The 24,432-nt window shown below is 47.8% G+C and overlaps 1 protein-coding gene across 3 annotated transcripts in view; it reads left to right on the top strand.

Annotated features, from left to right (window-relative positions):
• LOC144110102 (AP-5 complex subunit beta-1-like) overlaps positions 1-24,432 on the top strand; it is a 100,168-nt gene that overhangs the window by 57,214 nt on the left and 18,522 nt on the right. For all 3 annotated transcript variants that reach the window (XM_077642928.1, XM_077642920.1, XM_077642935.1), the window contains exons 9-12: positions 5,698-5,815; positions 15,066-15,219; positions 15,307-15,408; positions 19,073-19,220. In XM_077642928.1, the coding sequence (XP_077499054.1) occupies positions 5,698-5,815; positions 15,066-15,219; positions 15,307-15,408; positions 19,073-19,220 (522 nt within the window). The remainder of the gene's footprint in view (positions 1-5,697; positions 5,816-15,065; positions 15,220-15,306; positions 15,409-19,072; positions 19,221-24,432) is intronic.

The following is a 24,432-nucleotide window of genomic DNA, read 5'->3' as shown; positions in this document are numbered from 1 at the left end:
CTGGGCAGAGCGCCAAGGAGAGGCAGCATGGGAGGAGATGGGCGCATCATCCCCGTTTTGAATGAGCACAATGTCTGGGGACTGTGGATTGGCATTGATGTTGAGGGAAAACAGGGTTGGGCCCAGAACGGATCCCTGTGGGACATCTCGGAGAGTGGAATAGCGTTGGGACGTTTAACCATGGTAGAGCACACACTGATTGCGACTCATCATAAGTCGGGCTAACCATAGTAGCACAGCACTGTGCAGCCCAGCCTAAGCAGTCTTCCTGATGAAGAGGCCATAACCAATGGTCTCAGATGCACTAGTGAAATCCAGTTGGACTAGGTCTGCAGGAGTGTGGCTATCAAGGCTGTCACTCACATAGTGCGCGAGTGTGGGCAGAACCCATGCGGAACCCAGGAAGAGGATGTGGTTCTCCTCCAAAAAAGTTGCAATTTCTCAGCCACTGGGCATTAACTCAAGGTGTCACTTTACTCTTTCCTTGGTCCTTGTGGATGGGGGTAACTTATGATTATAAGGTATGAAGGATTGGTCTATGAGTGTCTGGAACATTTGATGGAGGGAGTGGAAGACGTGCAGATAGATCACCTTAAAGAAGGCTGGAGCGATGCAGTCAGGATCTCGATTTTGGAAAGGTTTAACAAGACTGATAGCTGCATCGAGATGCTCAGGTGTGAGAGTAAGAGCCGATAGGGATAGAGGATTTGGAGAATTGGGCTAGATTATCCGGGTCGAGAGAGGGGGCGATGGAGATGTATGAGAACAAGAAGTGAGACTTAAATAGGTTGGCTATGGCTAAAGGCTCAGTGACCGTAGGCTGGTTGTGCTGCTGTCATCATGCCAAACACCTGAAATGACATTGTGTGTGTTCTGTGTGTGTGTATGTAAACCCCTTAAGGGCTTGTGACGACCTCAGCTCATCACGAGTGATCGCCACTTTTTTGTTTACGACAAGCTGAGCTCGTCATGTGTTTCGCAATGTTCTAAGTGTCTTTTGAAGAGCCCAGCTAATCAAATGGTGCTTTTCTGTTTAAAACATAGATGACAGCACAGGTTCCAACATTTGTGCTTTTATTGAATGAGAGTTTGCACACTAGATGGCGGAAGGCGTGCCTTATGCTTTCTGCACTTTCAAACAAACATGGCATCATCCATGCAGTGTTTTGGTGCGGGAAATCAATCTCCATCAGATGGTAGCTGAAGGGATGAGGATGTCGGCATCATGCTTTATTCTTTAAGTGAAGAAGATAGTGATGACTTTTTCACTGACAGCGAAGAAAGCAGCGATGAGATGATTGCCAGCTCTCTCGAATGGTGCCAGATAGACGTCAACAATATCCCAGTCACACCTCCACGGTTTGAATTCAAGGGTTCTCTGGGTCTGACACTCATACTAAGCTCTCCCCCCCCCCACCCACAAGCTTTTCGAGGCTTACTTTGATGGTGAACTGCTAGACGTTATCTTAGTGGAGACAAACCGGTACACCTCTCAGCTGTTGGAATTTGAGTAATCTGGGCAAACATTCTCGCTTCCGAAAATGGTTGCCACTTATGCAAGGAGTTCTGCATGTTTCTCTTAGCCTCTAGTTGCTACAAGGCATTGTACAGAAACCAAATGAAAGGATGTACTGTTCTAGAAACCGGCTGGTTGAGACTTCTGCCTTTGGCAAGATAATGCCTAGAAACCGGTTCCAACTCATCATGAGAATGTTGCACTTTGTTGACAGCACAACCATCGAGTCCCCGCAGGGGGGCATCTGCTGCATGCAGATGTTGGTGAGTTGCGACACCACAGGTTCCGGAGCATCAGCAGGGACATCCCCGCAAGGGGATGATGGTGAGCAGTGCATCACCACAGACCCGAGCACCTGCGCTTAGCTGTGCGTGGCACCGCCGTGTCCGGAGAAAAGGGGATCCTGGTGGTTGAGCCGATGCTGAGCGTTTGGACCTTTAAGGCCCCTTAGCACAGGCAACACACCAGTTTGGCCCCTGCTTCCTGTAGACGGCATCTCCGGCCTGACCTCACTGGGGGAAATCGGCAGTCACCTTTTCCTATCCTCCTCTCCATCTTTCACTTTCCTATCTCTTTCTCACAACTCTCCTATCTCCTACTCACTTCTTGGTTTTTCCTGGTACCCTGAGCTTCGTCATATTGGGTTATAGTTGGGGTTTACAACTGGCATGGGCAGGACTTACTTGCAAGTTCCTGTCCCGTCTCCTAGTTGGGCTCCGTGGTGGTGGCTGACACCATGATCGAAAAAGTACATTTTTTTATGGCTCCCCCCTTTCCAAACATGATTGCACTCTGAAAAGAGTGTGGAACAAAGCAGCAGACTTTTTCTCGAAAAAGAAACCAACTTTCTCAAAGTTCCACGTTATCCACAGTGGAAGTAGAGAAAAACAAGCCAGAATAATATCCCCATTCCTTGTGTCCAAATGCTTAACAGATACCTTGGGCCCTGGCTACGTGGTATCAAAAATGGCCAGCAGCGACTTACTGCTTGAACTGCGCGACAACCAGTGCTCGAAACTCTCAGACATTGCGTTTATAGGAGACATCTCTGTCTCCATGACTCCCCACCGATCTCTCAACACAGTCAGAGGCGTTAGCTCTGAAATTGAGTTTATCCATCTAACAGAAGCCGAAATGCTTCAAGGACTCTCTCACCAAACTGTAATTTACGTTCACAGAATCAAAATCCGCAAGGATAACAAAGAAATAGAAACTAAACACATTGGTCCTCACATTTAACACCAGCACCTTTCCCAAAACTATCAAAGTTGGATACCTGAAAGTTAACGTCAGACACTACATACCCAATCCCCGCCGATGTTTCAATTGTCATAAGTTTGCCCACAGCTCACAGAGTTGCTGCGGCCACAAAACTTGTGCGAAATGTGTGTCGAAGGACCACCATTCTGAGGAATTTAACGCAGCACTACGCTGCGGCACAAACTGCGAAGGAGACCACGCTGCGTACTCCAAGGCGTGTCCGTCCTGGAAAAAGGAAAAAGAAATAATCACCATAAAGACCAAAGAAAACATTTCATTTAAAGAAGTGAGGAGGAGATTTGCGCTTATCAACACATTGTCCTTCGCAGCGAAACCAAACTTCGCTGATGTGGTGCCCAGGGGCGTAGCACGACACAGCACTCCAGCCCCTGCCGAGGCCACTTCCACAGCCTATGGCAGGGCCATCTGCACTCCAGCAGGGACAGTGAAAGCTGCCCTGCCATTGCCAAAGCAGGGAGCGCTGGTCCATGGATTGGCATCCTGCAGGACTTCCCCCTGGTGGGGGAGGCCTGAAAATCAGACATCTATGGCTTCCGGTCCTCCAGCACCTCTGGCGAGGTGGTGGAGCAGCTCTGTTGAGCAAAAAAAAAAAAAAAATGTAAGAGCCCTCATAACGGGCTAGGAACATAAGTAAACCCCTTATCATTCACACCCCAAACATAAACATGGCTTTTTTAGTTTAGTGGAACTGTAGAGGACTGTTGAGGAATTACAGTGACATAACGCATATTTTAGGGGCAATGTTGCCCGTAGCTTTACATCTTCAGGAAACCAATCTTGGTTGACAACATGTGAACATCCTGAAACATTATAAAACTTTTAAATGCGATCAGGAGCAGGCAAATAGACTCTCCGGAGGCGTCACGATTGTCGTTGAAAGCGGTGTCCCTACTCAAGAAATCAAACTCAAAACATGAGGCCATTGCGGTTAGCATCTACGGTATAAAACAATAACAATCTGTTCTGTATATATTCCTCCACATTTTACATTAACAGTCCATGATCTACAAGAGCTCATCAATGAGCTTCCAGAGCCCTATCTAGTAGCTGTGAATTTTAATGCTCACTCGCCTTTTTGGGGGAGTGAACGCTGTGACTCTAGGGGCCAAGTAATCGAAGATTTTATCCTCACATATATTGTATATCTTTTAAATACAGAAAAGGTCGCATACTGCTCCATAATGTCGGGCAAAATGAGCTGTTTAGATTTTTCTTTTAGTTCACTGTTTGTTTTTAACAATTTTCATCATCATCATCATCATTTATTTTCCCTTAAAGGCCCCAATGGGGCATTACATAAGGGGGTGCCATCGACAACACACATGGCAGCGATCACCTTCCTTTAGTAATCAGTTTAACATATCATTTTCCTTTCCATAGCTTGCTGCGAAGTCCTCAATTTAGGTTGAAACCTTGCAGCCCCATAGGTGAGTACTGAAGATACAGGTGTTGCTTACAGTGTAGTTGAAATATGAAAATGGTCATTTGCCGAGGTTTGAAAAACCGGTCACCTCCGGTGTAGATTGCCCCCTCCTCTTCTGTTGCCCTTAGCACCCAGTCACCCATGGTCAGGAGCAGGTGAGGCACAAAGAGAAGTGAAAGAAAATGTATATAGGTGGGTATAGATGCAGTATGGTAACTGTAGCCAAACAAAGCAGCGAAGGAGGCTCAGTGGTATAGACCCATTGGCATGATAAGCGTGCCATCGCAGTTGGCAAGGAGGTGCAACTGATCACAATGGGCTGACGCTATTGGCTGTCCCTGTCCGATTCAAGCAGTGTGTGCATGGTATTGTAGGATGACTCTTCTTTGCTCAACAGAGAAGAAAAAGATGAGTGGCACCATACATTGTAAGAGATGGTGTGAGCATTGCTTGGCTGCATGGCTTCTCTTTGCTCGTCACTGAGAGTAGATGTCAGCATGAAATGCTCTGAAAGAGCAGCATAGCACATTATAGGACGGCTCACAGGTTATGTGCATGTTTGGTAAAATGTTAGTCTGCTTCTGCTTTTTTGGCATTGGTGATGCATTCGACTGCCTTATCGTTATCGTGTTCACATGTGGTGGCATCAAGCTGCCATTGGCGGTGGAAAAAATGGGGTCCAGGTTTTTTTTTGTCTTGCTCAGGGTGGGCAATTGCCCATCAGCTGGTTGGTTGTGAAGCGCAGAATACTCCCATTGTTGAGCCAGGGCAGAAGCCGGTGGTGATTCAAGAACACCTCAACCAGGGCTAACCAGTGCCTGTGGCTTGCACATGCTGAACAAGCTTCACTCCATGACAGTCCACCATATGCCAGTCCACTTTCTGCGAACATTGAGATGTAGCAGACAGTGTGGGATGGACATGTTTGGTATAAATTGGCTCAGCTGTATGTGGCTGTGACTTCATCCCACTGTAGCTCAGACATGTAAGTTTTTGTAATGCTCACTGGAAATTGTATATCTGACTGAGGCAAAGTCCTCACAAAAGAATAATTTGACCTGAGTTTTGCAACTGTTGCATTTGTTTACCTTGTCAAATTTCTTTCTGAATGGGGCAGTGAATGTTGTAGTAGAGACGAGTGCAGCTTATTGGAAGGATGTCTTCCATGTGTTTCCATTTTAGGTTGGCTCAAAATGGTAGGGTGAAAGAACGACTGAAACCTGCCTTATTTTGACTTGGTTTCATAAAGACACTCGCATGTTGAAAATATTTTCTTTCCGAACATTTGCCCCTTTAAAGATGTCAAAATTTTCCTGTGGTATGTGCCTGTGGCAGGAGCAGCTGGTTGCCTTTGCACAGGTGATCGAGCATGGTCATATTTTCTCTGTTCAGTGGCCTTTGAGAATTGGCTAAGTGTCTTTAGTGGTGTAGTGGTTATCAAAATGTTGTTGTTTTGTGGGCATTGTGACCTCTGCAGATTGGCCAGAGTCTGGGCCCTTGGCACCTGCTACCTACGCCTCGAGACGATGTCACACAGCAAGGTCTGCGACTTGAAGCTGCTTTGGCAGCTGGGTTTGGTGCTTGGCGAGGACCTGGTGAGATCAGTAACTATGTTCATTCTCTTTTCTCTGGTGCCTCTGGAGGTTTGTTGGAAAATAGTCGTCTCTGTTGCCTGTAGTCTTAAAGGGACTATGCTATGCAATGAATTAATTGAGGTTACGTAAAGCGGACGAGAGATACGCATTCCACGACTTGTCACCCCAGCGCAATAATTTTTGAGCTAGCTTCAATAACAACGAAGATATAGACGATTAAAAATTACGCTCCTCCTCTTCCCCCTCAACTCATAGACGCGGGGCACCAGACAAAAATAAAGAAAGCAGCTCTGGGACTGGGCCCCGTCCATGAATACATCATCAGCCGACATTCGGTTTGAGACTTCTGTTTGTCGCACCCCAGCAGCAGCGTCGGTCCGGTCTCTCTCGGCCACGACCGGTCCTGAGCGGGGCGTGCGCACTCCCCTTGAGACCGACCGTGCTCTCGTCATCCTGGATTGCGGTGCGCGTCTGATTCCTTTGCTTGCCGTCTGTTGCAGTTTTAAGGGCCTGTCATACTAGGCCAACAGTTGGCCGATTCGGTCTGTAAAAACCGTGTTGTCATGATGTCTGGCTCTATGTCACACTGAGCTGGCGAAAACAGTCGGCCGACATCGCAGCCAGGTCTCCCACAAGACGGCAGTTGGCCGATAGTCCGCCAACTCCCATGTCGCACTAGCGAGACGACGTGCGAGACCTCCCGCCGTCTTGGCCCTTTCTCGTTCTCACTTTTCTTTTGTCATAACTCTTTTAAATAGATCCCCATATAGTAAAACAAACTCCTTAACATTCATGATTATGAACCTAGAATGAATGTTGACTAGTACTGAGCGGCTCTGATTGTTGGGTCCGAAAGGCATGGCACGAAAAATAAATCCATTCGGTCGCAGGTGAACAAGGGAGAGTTTTTTTAAGGCTAAAAAATTAAAAGCAAAAAAATGCTCAAACACGTGGACTTGAACTTGGCACCTCCTGACTGAGAACCTACGACTACACCCATGACGCCACGGAGGACAGATGTATTTCCTTCCTTCAGAAGTGCATATCTGAAATGTGACACACGCGACGGGAGTAAAGCAGGCGACACATGTGCGAAAACTTGGCTGGCGCGCTGCACCGGTCGCCGCTTGCGAACTGCAGCCCCACTGCAAGCATGGACACTCGGATGGCAAGCATCGATGCGTCACTTGGCCCAAGCTCAAAGCGTACGGTTTGCCACCGCGCAGCAGTGACCGGCCGCTGCTTGGCTTGGTGTTCAAGTTCACACCAGAAAAAGACAGTGTGCTTGTGATGTCGTGGCTGCCGTGGCTCCAGCGAATGACAGCGTGTGGTGGCCTGCCGACGTCACAGAACTAGTGTGTCTATTTTCACGATTTTACTTTCAAAACCGGTCACTACAAAAACATCATTCGGCCGGCGAATTTTAAAAATCACGGTTTTTAAATATTCATAATAAATTGCCTGCTCACTTCTGAACACTCTTACTTAGTGTGGATGCTTCTTAGCATCATTTCTAAGCACTGAAAACATTTGCAAGCGACTTTTAATTCATTGCATAGTCCCTGTAACAGTGAGCAACAGCGTGTGGTGATGTTTACGAACATGTTGCAGTGCTCATTTTTCAGTTGTTAGGAAGTTCGCATCATGAGCATAATGTTGTATGTCTGCTTGGCAGCAAGCAGTGGGAGTAACAGGGGTATTTTGGATATTTATTAGTTAAATGATATTGAACATTGCTGTGCGTAAATATAGCCCCCCCCCCCCCCCCCTGCTGACCCTTCTTTCTGCGAGGCAGTGCTGTAGCTTGTACAACCAATGTGTGGAGAAAGGGTGGTGGAAGCCCACAGGGGGCCAAGTGGTAAATGAGGACTGTTAGAAAGGGCAAGCACTCCAAGACAATTCATCGTGAAACAGCATGCACAAAAAAAAGACAAAACACCAAGTATAGAACAGGACAAAACAGGAGCGCTGTTTCATTCTGTTCTATACTTTGTGTTTTGTCTTTTTTGCATGCACTCTTTCACGATGAATCATTGCCAACTGGCCCAATGTTTGACATTATTCAACTTCAAGAAGATAATAGCAAACATGAGTGTTGTTGAATTGAAGGAAAGATGATTTCAAAGAGGGAATGGTTGCTGGATATTGTCACATAATGGTGATGGCAGTCAGAAAGACAGCAGAAAGGGCTTCTAAAATAAACTGTTTATTGGGCAGACCTGCACCCACAAAGAACTGAGTGACTCGGTGGCTGCGTAGCAACAAGTGTGCTTGGTGGTCTTCGTCGCTCTCGGCCATGCTGAATTCAAAGCCTGCAAGGAACCATCAAGATAAGGTGCCAAAGCAACTGCAACAGTCTGGAACAATGTGGAAGCAGTTGTGCGTGGCTGTGATGAATTGAGATAAATCTGGTCGCATCAGAAATAAAATGATCAAGCTGCGTGCTGGCGGCTTTGAGCGTGAACATACAAACAGTACAAAGAATTACAGCAGTACATAAATGCAAACATTAAGTATATATCCAAGTTACTGGATACCGCGGAGAAGCAAACCAAATTGAATGGAGCGGGCCGAGTCGCCACAAGTTCTAGGAATGCGCTGTCACTTGAATCGACATCCGGTGATTCGATGAACGGATGATTGAGCAGCGAAGCTGGCCGGCTTTTGGGATGGGTTAGAGGCACACAGCGGGCGGACGTCATGGGTGCGTGAGTGGTGTGCGTCCTGAGAGCGAGGCCTTGGGACAGCGCATCATTGAGCGGCCGTGCAGTGTCAGCATCATTCGCTGGTGGGAAGGAAGCACAAGAAGGCGACACGCAGGGGGGTGTCGCATTAGTTCTGTGAGGCTTTACCGTAAACCGAGGTGATGGGGAGCAGGGCCACACCCAGATCCAAAGGTGCGGAGGTGGCTCGTGCGGAGTCTGTGTGGTGTGTCGTGACAACCGGGCTGCCGGATTCTGATGGAGGCAGGGGACTGTGTGTTTGAATGGCTGGTTCCGGTACAGCCTCCAGTTGGGCGAACCATCCATCGACGCCGTGTGAGCGAAGTGCCAGCCTGGAACGAGGGAGAAGGGCTGCCGAAGAAGAGAGATTGGCGGCCTCCGGCCGAGGCAGAGGTCTCTGTCTGAAAACTTTATTAAAGATATACTACAGGGAAGAAGTTTGAGGTGGACCGGAGCCCACATTACAGGAGCCCATTGGCAACCGCTGCGGCTCGGGCTCGGTCGACCAGGGCCTTCTGGCTCACCAGGTCGGAGCAGCCAAGCAAGCCTGCCTCCCAGTCCTTCCAGTTGGGGTTGGGTTTTGGGCAAGGTTCGGGGTTGATTGACATGCCCACATCATGTGGAAGATCTCCGAAGACTTTTCTGCACAGTGCGGACATTTTTGTGTATATATGCAAGATCAAAGTGCCTTAAATCTCTGCCGGACACAGCAGTGTTTTGGTGTAAAGAGGGAGGAGTGTGCGTTCCTCCGCCTTTGTAAGGCCCTTACAGGGCTTAGGATAAATTGCATGGCCGAATTGGTATAATTGAGTAATTTCTCGAAAAGTGAGGGCTGGATTGGGTTCGGGATCTGTTCTGGAAGGGTCTGAAGGCGTTGCCTGAAGGGTGAGCGCGCGGGGGGCGGCATCTGCCGTTTCATTGCCTTCGAGGCCCATGTGAGCAAGAGTCCCCAGATCTCGTTTGAGACACGGGGGCCCTGAGGTAGTCGCTATTTTGAAGGATGCAATACGCAAAGGGAGGAATGTACCCCTGTTCAATATTTCTGCCGGCCCCTCTCGAGTGGGTGATGATGACTTGCGAGTACTGGTCTGGCGGCTAGCACAATGGCGACCTCTTCCGCATGTGTTATGTCTTGAGCTCGGAACGTTGTGCCGTTCACCACGACGTTTTGGTGGACGACTGCGGTCGTATACCACCCCCCATGGTCTGTCCGCACAAGGTGCCTGCCACTGTGGTCGTCACGTGTCATGTTGGCCGGAAGAGGGCGCTTGTGCAGGGCGTATCTCCAGACTTAAGGGATGCGTATGCGCTTTTCTGTCAGTGTTGGGTGGTGGATTGTAGTCGGGCTAATAGGGGTGTCCCGACGTCGCCTTTGAAAGTCTTGTGTATTGATTGGTCAAGTGTGCCTCCCATAGCTTCGTAAAAGTGTTTACCATCCCCAGGCCCATGAGGCGCTGGTTGGATGTGTTCACCGGGAGATCGAGGGCATGCTTGTACATCTTTCTGAGAATCACCTCGAGGTGAAGGGAACTGCGCCGGTGAATTGAAGAAGTCAAGTAGAGGACTCGAGTGGTCACTAATGCATGCGCCAGCCGCAAGGCGTCTTTGTACGATAACTTTCTGCGTTTGTTGGAAACCCGGCAGGCCATCTAGCCCACCTGGTCCCCCACCTTGCGTAGCTTGGCTAGTGTTGTATCAACTTGTTGATGTTTGTGGATAAAGAGGCCAAGTACTCTAATATCATCGTGTTCGGGTATTGGGCCACTGGCCAGAGATAGTTCCATTTTGACGGTGCACTTAGGTGATGGGCATATGTGCACAAATTCGTACAAGTTCCATTTTGATGGTGCACTTAGGTGATGGGCAAATGTGCACAAATTCGGATTTGGACGGGGAGCATTGAAGGCCGCAGCGGCGGGCGTACGTGTATACAATCTTCGCCGCTTGCTGCAGGTTGTCCTCAATGTCTCCAACCGATCCGTGTTTGGCCCAGATGGTTAGGTCATCAGCATACAGCGCATGCTGGATGCCAAGACCCTGCGCCAACTGAGCCGGGAGTTTCATCAAGGCCAGATTGAAAAGTGATGGCGAGAGGACCGCGCCCTGAGGGGTTCCTCTCATTCCCAGTTGATAGGGGCCATGTTCTTAGTCTTGTATACAGATGAGAGATTTTTGATCCGAGAGAAATTGCTTGATGTACTGAAAGGGGTTATGTCCACAGTTGGTCTGGGAGAGATGTTGCAGAATAATTTCGTACGTGACGTCGAAAGCCCCCTTCAAGTCTAGGGCGAGTACTGCCTTATCGTTGAGGGGGTATTCGACAGGGTTGAGAACTTCTCAGTCGAGTTGAAGTAGAACATCCTGCGCGGACCGGTACGGACGGAAACTGAACATGGTGTCTGCAAATGCATTTCGGTTTTCCAGAAACCCGGACAGCTTGTCCCACACCATGGTCACCATCAGCTTTCCTGCACAAGACGTGAGGGAGATGGGGCAGAGGTTGTCTGTGTTTATCGCATTGTCAGCTTTCGGAATGAAAGTTATCAAGGCGGTCTTCCATTTGATTGGGAGGGGTGCCTTACCAAGCCAGATAGAGTTGATGAAAGTGAGGAGGGTTTCGTAGGCGGGGTCAAGAAGAATGGCAAGCAGTCTCACAGTTATCTTGTCCCGGCCCGGTGCCGTTCTTCGTTTCATTTTAGTCAGGGCCGCTTTTGGGTTTTGCGGCTGGAACGGCTGATCCAATTATGCGTTTTCTGGACCTGCATACGAGTACGAGGCCCTTGGGGGTCCTGTTGAGTGCAAAGATACTGGTCCCGTAGTTTGCACGCTAATTTTGAGGTATTTCCATCAAAGCTGTGAATAGCTTGTCGGAGATGTTTTTATGTCTCCGTGTGTGTTTGAGTCGAGTCAGTTAGGGCGCGGAAGAGGTGCCATGTGCCCCGGCTAGACATTTGTCTGGCTGCCGTGTTACAGCGGTCCACCCAGTTCTAGTCAGCGAGTTGAGCCGCATACTCTGCCGCTCGCTGAACGAGCTCAGCGATACAAATTTTTAGCTTTCTATTATGTTTTTGGCGGTGCCATCTGCGGACGAGGCTGTGCTCTGCCTCCCAGAGGTGCAGAAGGTGGTTGTCCACCTCCGGCGTTGCCTCCGAGAGTTGAAGTTGCATTTCCGTCGAACGAAGGTGTGTAACCAATCCTTGTGTCCACGCATGGTACCCTTGCTCGTGGATAGAGGCCGAATTGATGTAGCTTTGCTGGAACTTATTCCAGTCAGGGAGCCGAGCTTATGCGTGCGGTCTTGCTATTGGTTTAATCCTGACGGTGGTATTGATCCATGCGTTCTTTGCTGATGTTTTTTGCTGCTACAGTTGTCATGTGACGCTACAAAAGCTAAAGCTGCGGAGACTGCTGCGTTTGCCATGGAGTGGTGCCAATTGTGCTGGTGCATGGCGCGTTGTGTCAACAGTGTCCACTCGTTGCGATCATGAACGTTCCTCTCATGGTGATTCGCGTTTTATTGTCATGAAAATTTCGCATGATTCGGTCGCATTTCAAGTAACGCAGCACTAGTTAATGGATAGCCGGCGTGGCAAATTCGTTATATCAGGGTCAGCCGCCGAAACGTTTTCGTTACATGGAATTGGCGAATACACACACTTCAGTGGAAGTGGCTTTGGGGAATCGAGAAAGTTCGTAATATCGAGGAATTCGCTACAGTGATGGTCGTTGCATCCAGGTTTAGTTGTATCGGATACAAAGCATGAGGAAGCTGCTCCAAATTGAATTTTTGCCTGCTACAAAGCTCCAAAATTCTCTAGGCCGTTCTCGCCACTGCCATTATCAGGGTAAGGTGCAACAGTGTGAAGCCAGCTTAATGAATTATGAAACAAGTTTGTTCTGCAGATTTTCAAAGGTATACAAAGGCCATGCTGCACTATTGTGCATGAAGCTCCACTACTTTTTTTGGATGCGCAGTAGAGTGAGGATCCACAGCTTTTTTGTGTGTGTGTCTGTGTTGTACAGTAGAGTTGGAATCTTTCTTTGGCTTTGCATGACACTTGCAGGAGGATTAATTTTTGAAAGCAAGGGAACCTTGAACCACACTATATTTATCTTTTCTATTAAGTTGGAAGTAATACAGTCAATCCCAGATGTGTTTAACCCAGATATATTGAATTATTGTTTATATCAAACATTCAGAACATCACCTTGAAAATCCCATGCAAAAGTATTGCACTCTTGTTCACGTTTATCAAAATCACGTGGACCAGAACATTTGATGTTTCGAACGGCGTGCCACACCTCTGCAAGCGGCGCTTCTTCGAATGGTGCTCTCGCGATCACTTTATCGAGCTTGGAACCGAGGTGGGTTGGCTGAGTGGCACCTACTAGAAGCCTGAGTGCTGTAAAACCGCATCATGAAGTGAACGTGGGGTGTGCTTAGAGGGGCGCTGTGATGTTTTGCTCAGTGCCGATGCACTATGCATTCCAGAGACCAGTGCAGAAAGAATTATATTGAAGCCTGAGCGTGCATTTGAAAGTTGTTCCGCTTCGAAAATTTAAAATAAAAAGATCGGACGAACACGCATTTCACTCACCCAGTTCTGAGATTGGGCGCTACCAATCAGAACTGCACCTAGCACACACGCAGCTGAAGCTCACATGCAATTGTTGCTTTGCCAAGGTAGCCGGCAAGATGTGCCAACCAGCTTTTTTTTTTTTTTCGCTCCCTTCTTGGTGTGGTTTCAATAACAGTGCTCACCCTCAGGAAAATTTGAAGTGGAATGGAAAGTGTCGCCCCTAGTGTTATTCTTATTAGTTTTTGTTTGCTTTCACTGCATATTTTCTGTTTTTGTGGCTTGCGGAAATCTTACAGCACTAAAAGACATTGTGACATTCCTTGTGTGCTACGAGGTACATTCCTTGTGTGTGCTGCGAGGTACATTCCTTGTGTGTGCTGCGAGGTGCATTCCTTGTGTGTGCTGCGAGGTTCCGCGTTCCACGGCGCGGCGTAGACGGAGACCCAGATGACAGCGGCATCATCAATTACCCAGCCATGCACTTTGAGTGACGACCGGAACGAAGGGGTTTAGGCCCAACCGGACCCAACCGGACCCGCCGCCGCCGCCGCGGGGAAACAGGCTTTATCCTCCCCAATTGGCGTGGCGGTTTCAGGGGCGGCCCTCCCGGGCACATTCCAGGACAAGGGAACTGTCAGCGGGTCAGAGCGCGCGCCGTACCACAGCCGACGCTATGCGCTACCGCGAAGACAACATTCTTTCCCTCGGACTCAACACGTGAGGGGGGCGAGACAATAAGTGCGGTGGTATGTTTGTGCGCCCAAGTGAAAGCCCTAGCCCCCCCTCCTTCCCCTCCGGCGTGGGCGTCCTCACCCTAGGGGGTGTGGAATGTGCCCTTGTCCTGGAATGTGCCCGGGAGGGCCGCCCCTGAAACCGCCACGCCAATTGGGGAGGATAAAGCCTGTTTCCCCGCGGCGGCGGCGGCGGGTCCGGTTGGGTCCGGTTGGGCCTAAACCCCTTCGTTCCGGTCGTCACTCAAAGTGCATGGCTGGGTAATTGATGATGCCGCTGTCATCACAACATAATAGTCTGGATCCATTTCACAAGTATGAAGGAACAAGGTTCAAACTGGGCGCCGAACTAATCAGAAAGGCAGCACCCAATCTGGATGCCACCTCATTTCCGCTGCCAAAAATGGCCACTGTGTTGTGACACCATTAGCTCAAAACGAAAATTTCTGGGGAAGATTCAAATAATAAATATTATGATTTCGGTGATCTGTTTGGGCATTCAGGCGTCAAAATGTCCCTTACTCTGCATGCAAAGAATAAAGACCTCATCCTTGATCTACATCGCAGGGACCCTTTAAGGGTAGCGTTTGGTCTCCCATACTCATTTTTCATGCGACAGCGCTGTCGTGCAAGCAAGGCAGCATTCAGTGCACAGCTTGTCATGGGGTGAAGCCAGTCTGACCAACCAAAGCGTAGCAGTGGGCCTTGCCTGACATGCTTCTCTGCTGAAGGTGTTGTGGAGACCAACTGTAACTTTACTTTAACGAGAGGATATTCTATTTTTGGGTGCACTGGTAACAGGATCAGACCCCTTATAATAGGCAGTGGCTAGTTCCAACTTCCATACCTCTGTCTGCGGTGGCTTCATTGTTAAACAGGCAATGCCCAATGATGCCCATCTAGCAGTGCTCTGGCAGTTCGCTGGCGGTACGCTGGTGGGCGGTACGTCACTGCAAGGAGCATATTGCTAGCATGGGTGCAGTGTACTTTTGCTTCTAGGTTACAGATGAGCTTATCTATTGTGATTCTTTCTGTTTTAAATTATTGATATATCGAATTTTCACTCTCTCTTTCAAGTTGGATATATCCGGGATCGATCGTATACTTGCGAGATTCATATTGAACCACTTGACCCAAAGTTAATGTTAGTACCAAGCCGCTTTCTGGCAGTTATTTCAGGTTTTTGTTTGTATATTTCTTATTTATTTTTTTGCAGAACAAATGCTAGGTGCTATGATACCTTCTGTGCGCTGCCTGAAACGACACGTTCGCTTGGCACCTGGGGACTTTGGGATCCATTTGCTATTACATGTGTTGTATCAGCTGTATGCTGATCTGAGGAATACTTCTGCCGCAACATCATTGACTGTGTAGGTGCAGTTGCCTTTTTCTGATTCTTTGTTAGTTATGTGGAACAGTGGTTAAGGAAAGTCGGATATTATTTTTTCTGCCACCAGAGAAATAACACGGCTTGTTATCAACATGACCCTTCTGGGACCATTGTACTGTTGCAGCCTGCTGAACTTTCTCAAGTGTGTTGAAGCTGGCTTTCCACAAAGGTAAGAGCTGTTAGCATGCCAGCCTTGCGCTCACTTATTTTGTCATTTAAGCAAACAGCTGCTTTAACGCGTCAATGTAGCAGCTTGTGTGTCCAACTATTGAACGGTCCCTGTAATTCAAGTCTGGCAGGTAGTTTTTGCTCTCTGTTTGCATAGTGTGGGACTGTAGCACATAGTGCCTAAATCATTGTACCTAATATTTTAATTTTCTCCTTAAGTGCTTATTTTAGGCTGATGGTGTGGAAATGCGGCAGCAATTTTCACTTGCGGATGTGAGGTGAAAAGTGCGGTTGGTCACTTGGTGATTGGTTAAGTGTCCAGTTTGCTCTTTCTTCTTTTAAGCTCGGTAATGAATTATGAAAGTGGTGTCTGATTTATAGCGCTTTTTTCATAAAAGATATACTCAGAAGAAACATCACAGCCAAATGGAAAAAATGCAGATAAGTCGCTGATCGACTTTTCGGACTTGGCGGGATCTGAAAACTGGTCCAAATAATTGAACAATCCGAGAAATCCCTGAACTTGGCTGTGAAAAACCGACTTGAAAAATTGCGAATATTGCCATTTTTCATGTTCTGCTTCTGAACAATATTACCGTACATTTGAGCTAGAGTCATGTCCGAGCCGCACCTTACGTCACCACAATGTACTAAGCTGCCACTTGTCCGGTCGGGAACCATGGGATGAGCCAATTCTGGGCTGACCTTGCCGTCTAACACATTCTGCACAAGACAGAGGGAACCCACGGGAAGAAGCAAGCACCTCTCTGACTGCCTCTGCCCCCATTTCCTATACCAAACACCTTTTGTTCATCCCTGCTGCTGCTGTCCCACTGTATTCAGTGTGCATGCAACCTCGGTGGGAACAAAGAGTGTACCATAAGCTCAAGTGGCAACAATGAGGTGCAAAAACTGCCAAGCCTAGTCTGTTTGATTGAACCCAGGATGGCACCTTCCATGGCGGCGGAGTTGTGGCAGCGACGCTCGTTCACGACTACATTAGTTTGAAAAATTGAACTTTCAAATTGTGTGGAATATTGTTACCATCTATTTTGGTCCAAGAAATCAAACTTTTGGACTCCACAGAGTCCGATATATTCACCGTGAATATGTACATGTTTCCTATGAGGTGTGTTACGGTTTGTTCCGCAGTGAAGTCTGAAATATTGAGCAACTCCTAATTATTGGAGCCTGAAAAATCTGTTGACACTAGAGGTACTTCTATCTGAACTCTAGTTCTGTGACAACAAAAAATGGGAGAAAAAAAAAGAGCAAAGGGGGGGGGAGGGGGGTCAAAAACTTTTCAACCCTGATGACTATGAGCATAGATTAGGTGGCATGCTATATGGAAGGCACAGCACTGATTGGCTGCTATTTATTTTGTCACTGGGCAGGTGGGCAAGAGGAGTGTTTTTCTTTGTTTTTATTTTTGTAGGCTTGTGCAGTAGAATCTCCATGATACAAATCTCATGGGGACGTGAGAAATATTCGCACTATTGGAAATTAGTGTCATCCGAAATGAACCAAGTTCATATGCTGGAGCACGGTAAACACATTCACACCGATCAGTTTGTGGCTGGAGGGATTTATTAGCGGCCGTGTGCCACTGCTCACTGCTGGCAGTGTGTATCCTGCCTCCACTGACTCGCAGAGTGTAGGTGATGTACGGTGTCTCTGTACACTGCCCAAGGTGCATACTGTATAACTGGTGATTGTGCATTGGCGAAGCGTGTGCAGCGCTTAGTGCACAAGGTTGCAGTTACCGCTGCTCCAGTGTTCGCATCATCTGTAGCAGTGTGGGAAAGCTTTCAGTACGCCCAAAATTTTGAGCATTGTACACAATGCATTCAGGCCAGGAAATTTTAAGAGTTCATATCAACAATGATCATCATCATCATCATCACCCTGACTACTCCCAATGCAGGGTGAAGGCTTCTCCCATATCTCTCCAGTTAACCTTGTGCTGTGCCAGCTGCGGCCACCCTATCCCTCCAAACTTCCTAATCTCATCCGCCCAGCTAACTTTTTGCCGCCCCCTGCTACGCTTGCCTTCTCTTGGAATCCACTCTGTTACCCTTAAGGACCTGCGGTTATCTTGCCTTCGCAGTGCATGCCCGGCCCAAACCCACTTCTTGATTTCGACTAGGATGTCATTAACCAGTGTTTGATCCTTGACTCACTCTGCCCTCTTCCTCTCTCTTACCATTAAACCTATCATTCTCTCCATAGCTCACTGCTTTGCCCTTAACTTAAGCCGAACCCTTTTCGCTATCCTCCATGTTTCTTCCCCGTAGGTGAGTGCCAGTAAGATACAGCTGTTGTGCACTTTCCTCTTGGGGGATATTGGTAAACTGTCATTCACGATCTGAGAGAAATGTGCTCCATTTCATTCTTATTCTTCTAGTTATTCCCTTACCACTTCCAGAACTTCGCCCATCATGATCATATCATCGAGCTTCGACTGTGCTTACAATTTTGCAAATGAAGTAGCTTGTTTCTACGCCCATCTTCTGTAAACTTTCCTGTGCTGGTCTTGAGGAGCTCTTTAGAGCCAAGTAATGAGCAATAAAAAAAAGTGCCACAGGTACCTTCAGGCTGGATGTGGCAAATAAAATGCCATAGTCATGAAAATTTAATGCTTTGTAACTTAATATATTTGACGATCCTCTGCTGTTTATGTGTACTTCTTGTGAGGTATTGCTGGAAAGTGCCACAGTATGTGACTGAATCCAAGTCACTGACGTACAAGACATAATAATAGCTCTTCAGCGTTACTTTTCCTAGGTTTTATGTTGCTGCCACTCTACTATAGTAGCAGCATGGTAGCATAAGTTAGGTAATTCCCACTGCTCTTGAGCTAACACCTAGAGACTTCTGTGCACTGTACCAGTGAGTCAACAAAACCACTGCTGCGTCTATTGCATGCTACAGAGCGGGGAGCGCACGCCTCTTTTAGACCTTTATTTAACTGGGTGCAGGCACTGTGTAGGCCAAACCCGCACAGATTGAGTACCGCACACCTTGTTCCTGGTGGTCAGTGGAGGTCCGTAGCTCATGCAGACCCTGCTGTAGACAGTAGATGACAGGGTAAGGTTTATTGGCTCACTGTGTGTGGAGGAAGCCCTCTAGTCCAGTAACCAGCATAGGCAGCTTATGGGCTACTACTATTGGACTAGGCTGGCCAAAATGCAGTTAGATGACTTAGCAGGAAATGTCACTGGAGCCAAACATCCCTGTGCCTTACTTGCCACCTGAGAGAGCTGTTGGGTGAGGGATACCAAGCAAGAGAGACCCCCAGATGACCAGTGAATACGTGACTTGTCATCATGAGGTGGCATCATGCTTGGCATCCAGTGAGCACTATGCTTGTCATGAAAATGACACCTGACATGCTGTAAGACATGTGCACAGCATACTGCAAAGCAGCGCTAGGCCTTGGGAAAGAATGTTCCGACTTGGCTGAAAAACATTTGTGCTGAGCTCCACTTTTCTCTCATCCTGAGGTCGTGTACCATTTTGACTGGGCCACCTGAGGCCAGAACAAGGGAAACAACAAAGTATATGCTGTGCGAATGTTCCAATTCATGTGAATTTTACCACATGTCCAAGAGAAGGCTTAGCCGGTGTTTATTGGCCCTGTTTGTTCACTGAAATCACTGCGACAGTGCCCTGAGCCAAGTGGTGCTGATGGAAGCAGTGGACACTGTCACTGAGCAGAGCTGGGAGGACCCCGTCCAAGGCAGTACTGTGGAGAGTTGTCTGCTTGTGCTTAGTGCAGCCGTTCAGAAGCCAGGCATCTTGCGCCAGCCGAAGGTCAGTGCCAGATGTCATCCGTCCATTACTGTGTGAGCATTATAGTCTCTCTTGGAGTTGTGTTGCAGTATGTGCACTCAAGCATTGGAGAAGAGTAGTTCAAACCACAGCTAATGCTCAAACATTTGCATTACACAATTGTAACTGTCCTGTTAGTTTTTTAGCAATGTTCATTTTCGCTCTCAGCGCAACACGAATGGGACACAAGATGAAGGACTAGCACAAACAGCGCCTGTTTGTGCTAAAATGAACACTTACCAACTCGCCCAAATTTCTGCCTTGCTTTTAGCAATGTCATGTGAGCATTGAAAAGATGTCGTAGGGTGCGTTATGGCTAAGTGGAGCGGCAAAACGGGCGAAACTGAGCACTTTCTTGCCTGTGTTGGGACTTTACTCCATGATAGGGTGCGGTACAACTACCGTATTTGCTCGCATATAGCCCGTCCCTGCTTATAACCCGCATCCCTTATTTTGAACTCCACGAAAAAAAAAATCTCGCATATAACCCGCATGTTTACCTGAAAAAAAAAAAAAATGAGCGCTAGAAAGATACAACTGCACACTCAGTGTTCATTTCATTTTCAGAACATGTATTCAAACGACCACCACCACGTCACTGGTTATCCGATTCTCAATCGTCGCCGCTCTCATTGCTGCCATCCGAGGCTTCATCGCCACTCTCAAAGACGTAGTAGTCCTCGGAACCATCCAAGCTGATACTGATGGCACATTTTTTAAAGCTTTTACCCACCAAGTCGGCTGGTATCGCTTTCCTCGTATCCACGATTCACTGGCACTGCAGTGGAATATTGGCCCTTCGCACGCGTCACGTCCATGTGAGGGCGTAAAGGCCGTCGGCCATCCACTGGGCATACAGCTGCTTCACGTGTGCCTTGAATGGCATTTTCAGGCACACGTTGAGTGGTGGTAGCATGAACGTCATGCCGCCAGGTATTCTCAAGTTTCACGTACAATGCCGCCGCCACGCGGCAGCCTCCAGTACTGCCGGAGAGATGGGCATCCAGTTTGGGCCGTAGTCTCCGCCCAACTTTTGCACTGTTATTTCTGTCATGCGACACTTTTAGCATGCTACTGCATTTTGAGTGGCATTTTTCACACAGCCACATCAATACGCTATCGTCCAAGCGGACTTGTAATGCACAAGATATGGGCAGAAACCATAAAAGTAATTGCATTTTCAATCTACTGCAGTGCTTGAACTGTCCGGTCAAAGGCGAGATAGATCTGCATACGATCCATCTAATTTTAAGCTCAAGAAGGGATCGATAATCAAGTTAATTAAAATCGCAGTGTGGGCAAGTCGGTTACTCATCATGAAAGTTTAAAGTGGCGCTTTAAAATGGGGTCAACGGAAAAGCACAGAAACGACAGCACTTGCGCTTTAGCTGGCCATGTTCTTTCAATTATCCTCGTTTTTGCACGCGGCTATAAATTTGCAGCATAATCAAGGTTCGCACTGCAAAACCTGTGACAGTTCGCAGTGCGCATTTCTGCCCGAATTATTTCTTGTAGCGTACCACTGATGAGCAGTGATCTGATGGACGTAAATTGTGAACCGCGCTTTTGTGAACATTTTTCAACAGCGCCCACTTGACCGTACAAATATTTTTCAAGAAATAAAAAAGCATTTTCTTGCATGATTCAATTTCTGCAATGCTTGCAATCGGTAGTCGCCGAATTTGCACTAAAATTGGAGTCTGTTCAACTTTACGACGAATTAATTGGAGCTACATCCGCAGCATTTGTGTCACCAAGGAAGTAGTAGCACGGCTCTCGCTTGTCAAGCTTCACTGGGGAAAAATATTTCCGTGAGGGCTTGTTCACAGTTTGCATTAGTAAAAATTGTTGCCTGCCGGTAATGCTCTAAATTGAATCAGCGGAACTGAAGTGCGCACTGTAGACCATCATTGCTACTTTGTAATCTTGCTTTCTTCTTGCGCATAGACCATGATTTTTTAAGGTTTGCTTGTCTAGGGAGCCAGATGTGATGGCGTATGTGCTGAAATTGGATTTAAAACGGGCCTGCTGACTGTGAATATCTTGAAATGCTGCCGTCCACGAGCCGGAAAATTTCTTGGTATCATCACATGTCCCCGCCGCCTTTCTTCCTGCGATTAAAGCTGCTGTGGTACGTGTCGCACCTGCCGCTCCACACTGCCAGCAGCTGAATGTTTTGCACACCAGACCAGCCACACCTGCATCGGGCTTTTTCTATCGCACCTGCGGTGCCTGTGCTCTTACGCTTGTGCGCTTGTACGCTGACTTGGGACATAGCGTATATCTTTGAGCCACAGCACAATCCACGGCCTGCATTTAGAGCTCTTGCCTGTAAGCAGCATACTCGCACTAACATTTAAGGCAGCCTCGGGCAGCGTAGCGGAGCTCAGCACAAGGCTAGCGCGGCCACCGGATCATCTCTCAGGCAGCCATATTGGATTACCAGTGGTGCCCCCTATAGGCCATGAAACTTGCGAATTATAACGAGGTCGGTGCCGGTCTCGGCGAGGCGAGCCTTCACCGCATCAGTGCAGTGGCCTCGGAAGAAATCCAGTACGAGCATCGAGTATCCAGTACAAGCTGCAACTCTGTTGCCGATTTCTTTGGCAGTGGCTATAATCTTTAGCTTCTGTTTCGCTGTGAAACACTGCCGCCGAGTCACACTCATGACGCCAAAACGAAGCAGGCAAACAGTGCAAACTGTGGTGTAGTACACGAAACAGTGCCTGACACTAGACTCAACAACGCTGGCTGAAGAAAACGTGGCCAATGGCGTAAGGAAGAATAAACAGACTGTGAATGTGGATTTAGCTATGCCTTTCGTTGGCCCCCCATTGGCTTGACAAGTGTCGATGACGATGGGGACGGCAGACTACAGGGGGAGGCCACCGCGCACATTGCCTTTAAGCCCCCCCCCCTCAAAGAAAAAAATTGCAGATAACGCACTCCTCTACTTTTTAAAACGTGTTTTTTTTCTTCAAAGTTTAGTGTGGGTTATACGAGAGTAAATACGATATTTGTTGAGATGCACGCATGATATTTTTTAAAAATTGGATGGCTGAACATGCTATATTAAGTGTTCCCATCAAATAGTGGTGCGAGACTCGGTCGATCAGTGGTTTTAGCAGCAGTGACGTAAATCGTGGAGGGAAGAAGGGAGTCCTGACCCTCCCCGCTTTCACTTAGGCTGGGGGGAACACGGCATGCGAGCATCCCCCTGAGATTCGTCCTGGGTCTGCTCGGTCGGCATTGAATGTTGCGATCAGCACACGCAACACAGGGAAGCTGCGGGAGCAAAGAGGCCTCTTCCCTTTCACAGAATGGCTCAAGCGAATCAGGTGTTCAAGAAACAGTGCTGTTATAATTACAATCTGCCAACAATCAAAGGACTTAACATGACTACGTGTGATTGTGTTTAATTTAACTTCAAGCTTCTGCTTTTCTGGCATCCAGTCAATTTATGATTGAGATGTGTAGTCCTGCACGTTCAAGGGTCAGCATCCGCGCAAACCCTCAGAAAGCTTTCTTCGAGGGTCTTTTGTTTGGACTGGGCAAACGTTTTAACAGTGCGCAAGTCAAGATAGATGCGACTCTCGCCTTGGCGGCATGCATAAGACTAGTTCATCTCAGGTCGCGGTCACTATTAAAAAAAACGAATTAAGTAAAACGCATTGAGCAATGTCTATCGCCATCACTTTCAGTTTCTTAACACTGCCGGTCTGGTTAGAAAATTTCGAATGTTTCTTCAACCATGTCAGGCCCACGCATCCTTGGAGCCAAAAGTAAAGGAACATAGGGGCTGTGACTATAGAGCGAGAAGCCAGTGCTGGTTAAATGCTGTTGAAATAGCACAAACACTGAACTGGAATGCTTAAATGGCACAACACAGGCTTTAGTTTCGAGGAAAGCCCAAAATATAACTATACAACTTTATACTCGGCGCTAGAGTTCTGCACGGGCAGGTATCTGGACTAGGCTCGGCCCTACTCTCACCGCTACTTTAGTCCAGACTCCAAACCCGACCGAGGCCCGCTATCAATTTCTGATGACCGGCCCAGCCCGGTGCTCATTCGGTCGTGCCCGTAATGGCCTGTTTGCTTTTCATGACAAAACTTTGCTCTTAAAGAAAAGAGAGAGAAATATATTTAAGGGGCTCTGAAACACCTTCCAAGGAGAGCACATCAACTCGCTCAAGCACTGCATTACGTTGTCATGAAAACCTGAGCCAAATAATGCACTTCTACAAGCAGCAGAGGATCCACAATCTCAGGCAAAGTTGGAGAGCCCTTCCCGGCGACTTGTTCATGCTTGCACCCTCCTCCGTCGCGTTGCACCTGCGTATACAAGGTGAAAGGTGACTATTGGCACGATTCTTTCAGACGTCGGGCAGCTACCATGGCCATGGCCAATAAGCCTCATAGCTCCGGCAGGTCAGGAAACTCCGCCCCTGGCAGTGGGGCTGGCGGAGGAGCGCTAACCTTCTAGTGTGCAAAAAGTGACGAGAGGAGAGAGAAAGGGGCGAAGATGCTAAATTCAAATTTTGACTACAGATAACTCAGCTTCTACAAAGCGCATAAAAAAATTATTGCTGGACAATATTTGTGAAGCAGCATGCTTTAACATGCGAGGCATACTGCAACTTTATCAGAGCCCCTTTCAGAGCCCTTTTAACGAGCAGTAAACAGACATCTGTGCAGGAGCTGAAAAAGTTGCAGAAGGCAAGAAGCGTAACATCGGGTTCATACCAGCGACGAGTGCCTACTCAAGCTGGGCACAACTAAAAAAAACCTCTTATAAAAAAAGCACTGCATGCCATCCGTTTCAGTGGCTCTTGAGGCAACACTTTAGGAGAGAAATTTATGAGCACAATGGCTTTAGCACAAAAGTCAGCTGTTCTCCTCGTAAGAGCAATAGGATGCTTAGAGTTGTTATGCACTATGAGCCCATTGTTATGGACTTAGCTTTACTTACATGGTGAGGAGACTTCATACAGCAGTGAGGAATATGGAATCATATTGTTTTCAAATAAGAGGCCCATGTACTGTGTCAGTGCACGTTAAAGAACCCCAGGTGGTTGAAATTCCCAGAGCCCTTCACTACGGCATGCCTTATAGCCTTGGTCGCTTTGGGACATTAAACCCCATGAAAGGAAAGGGACGTTTTAAGATAAAGAGAGAGCTCCCCATTGAGCCCG

The sequence above is a fragment of the Amblyomma americanum genome, chromosome 1, assembly GCF_052857255.1.
Source record: "Amblyomma americanum isolate KBUSLIRL-KWMA chromosome 1, ASM5285725v1, whole genome shotgun sequence".
Taxonomy (NCBI): domain Eukaryota; kingdom Metazoa; phylum Arthropoda; class Arachnida; order Ixodida; family Ixodidae; genus Amblyomma; species Amblyomma americanum.
Note: the sequence above shows the minus strand (reverse complement) of the source record. Positions and strands in the feature narration are given on the sequence as shown.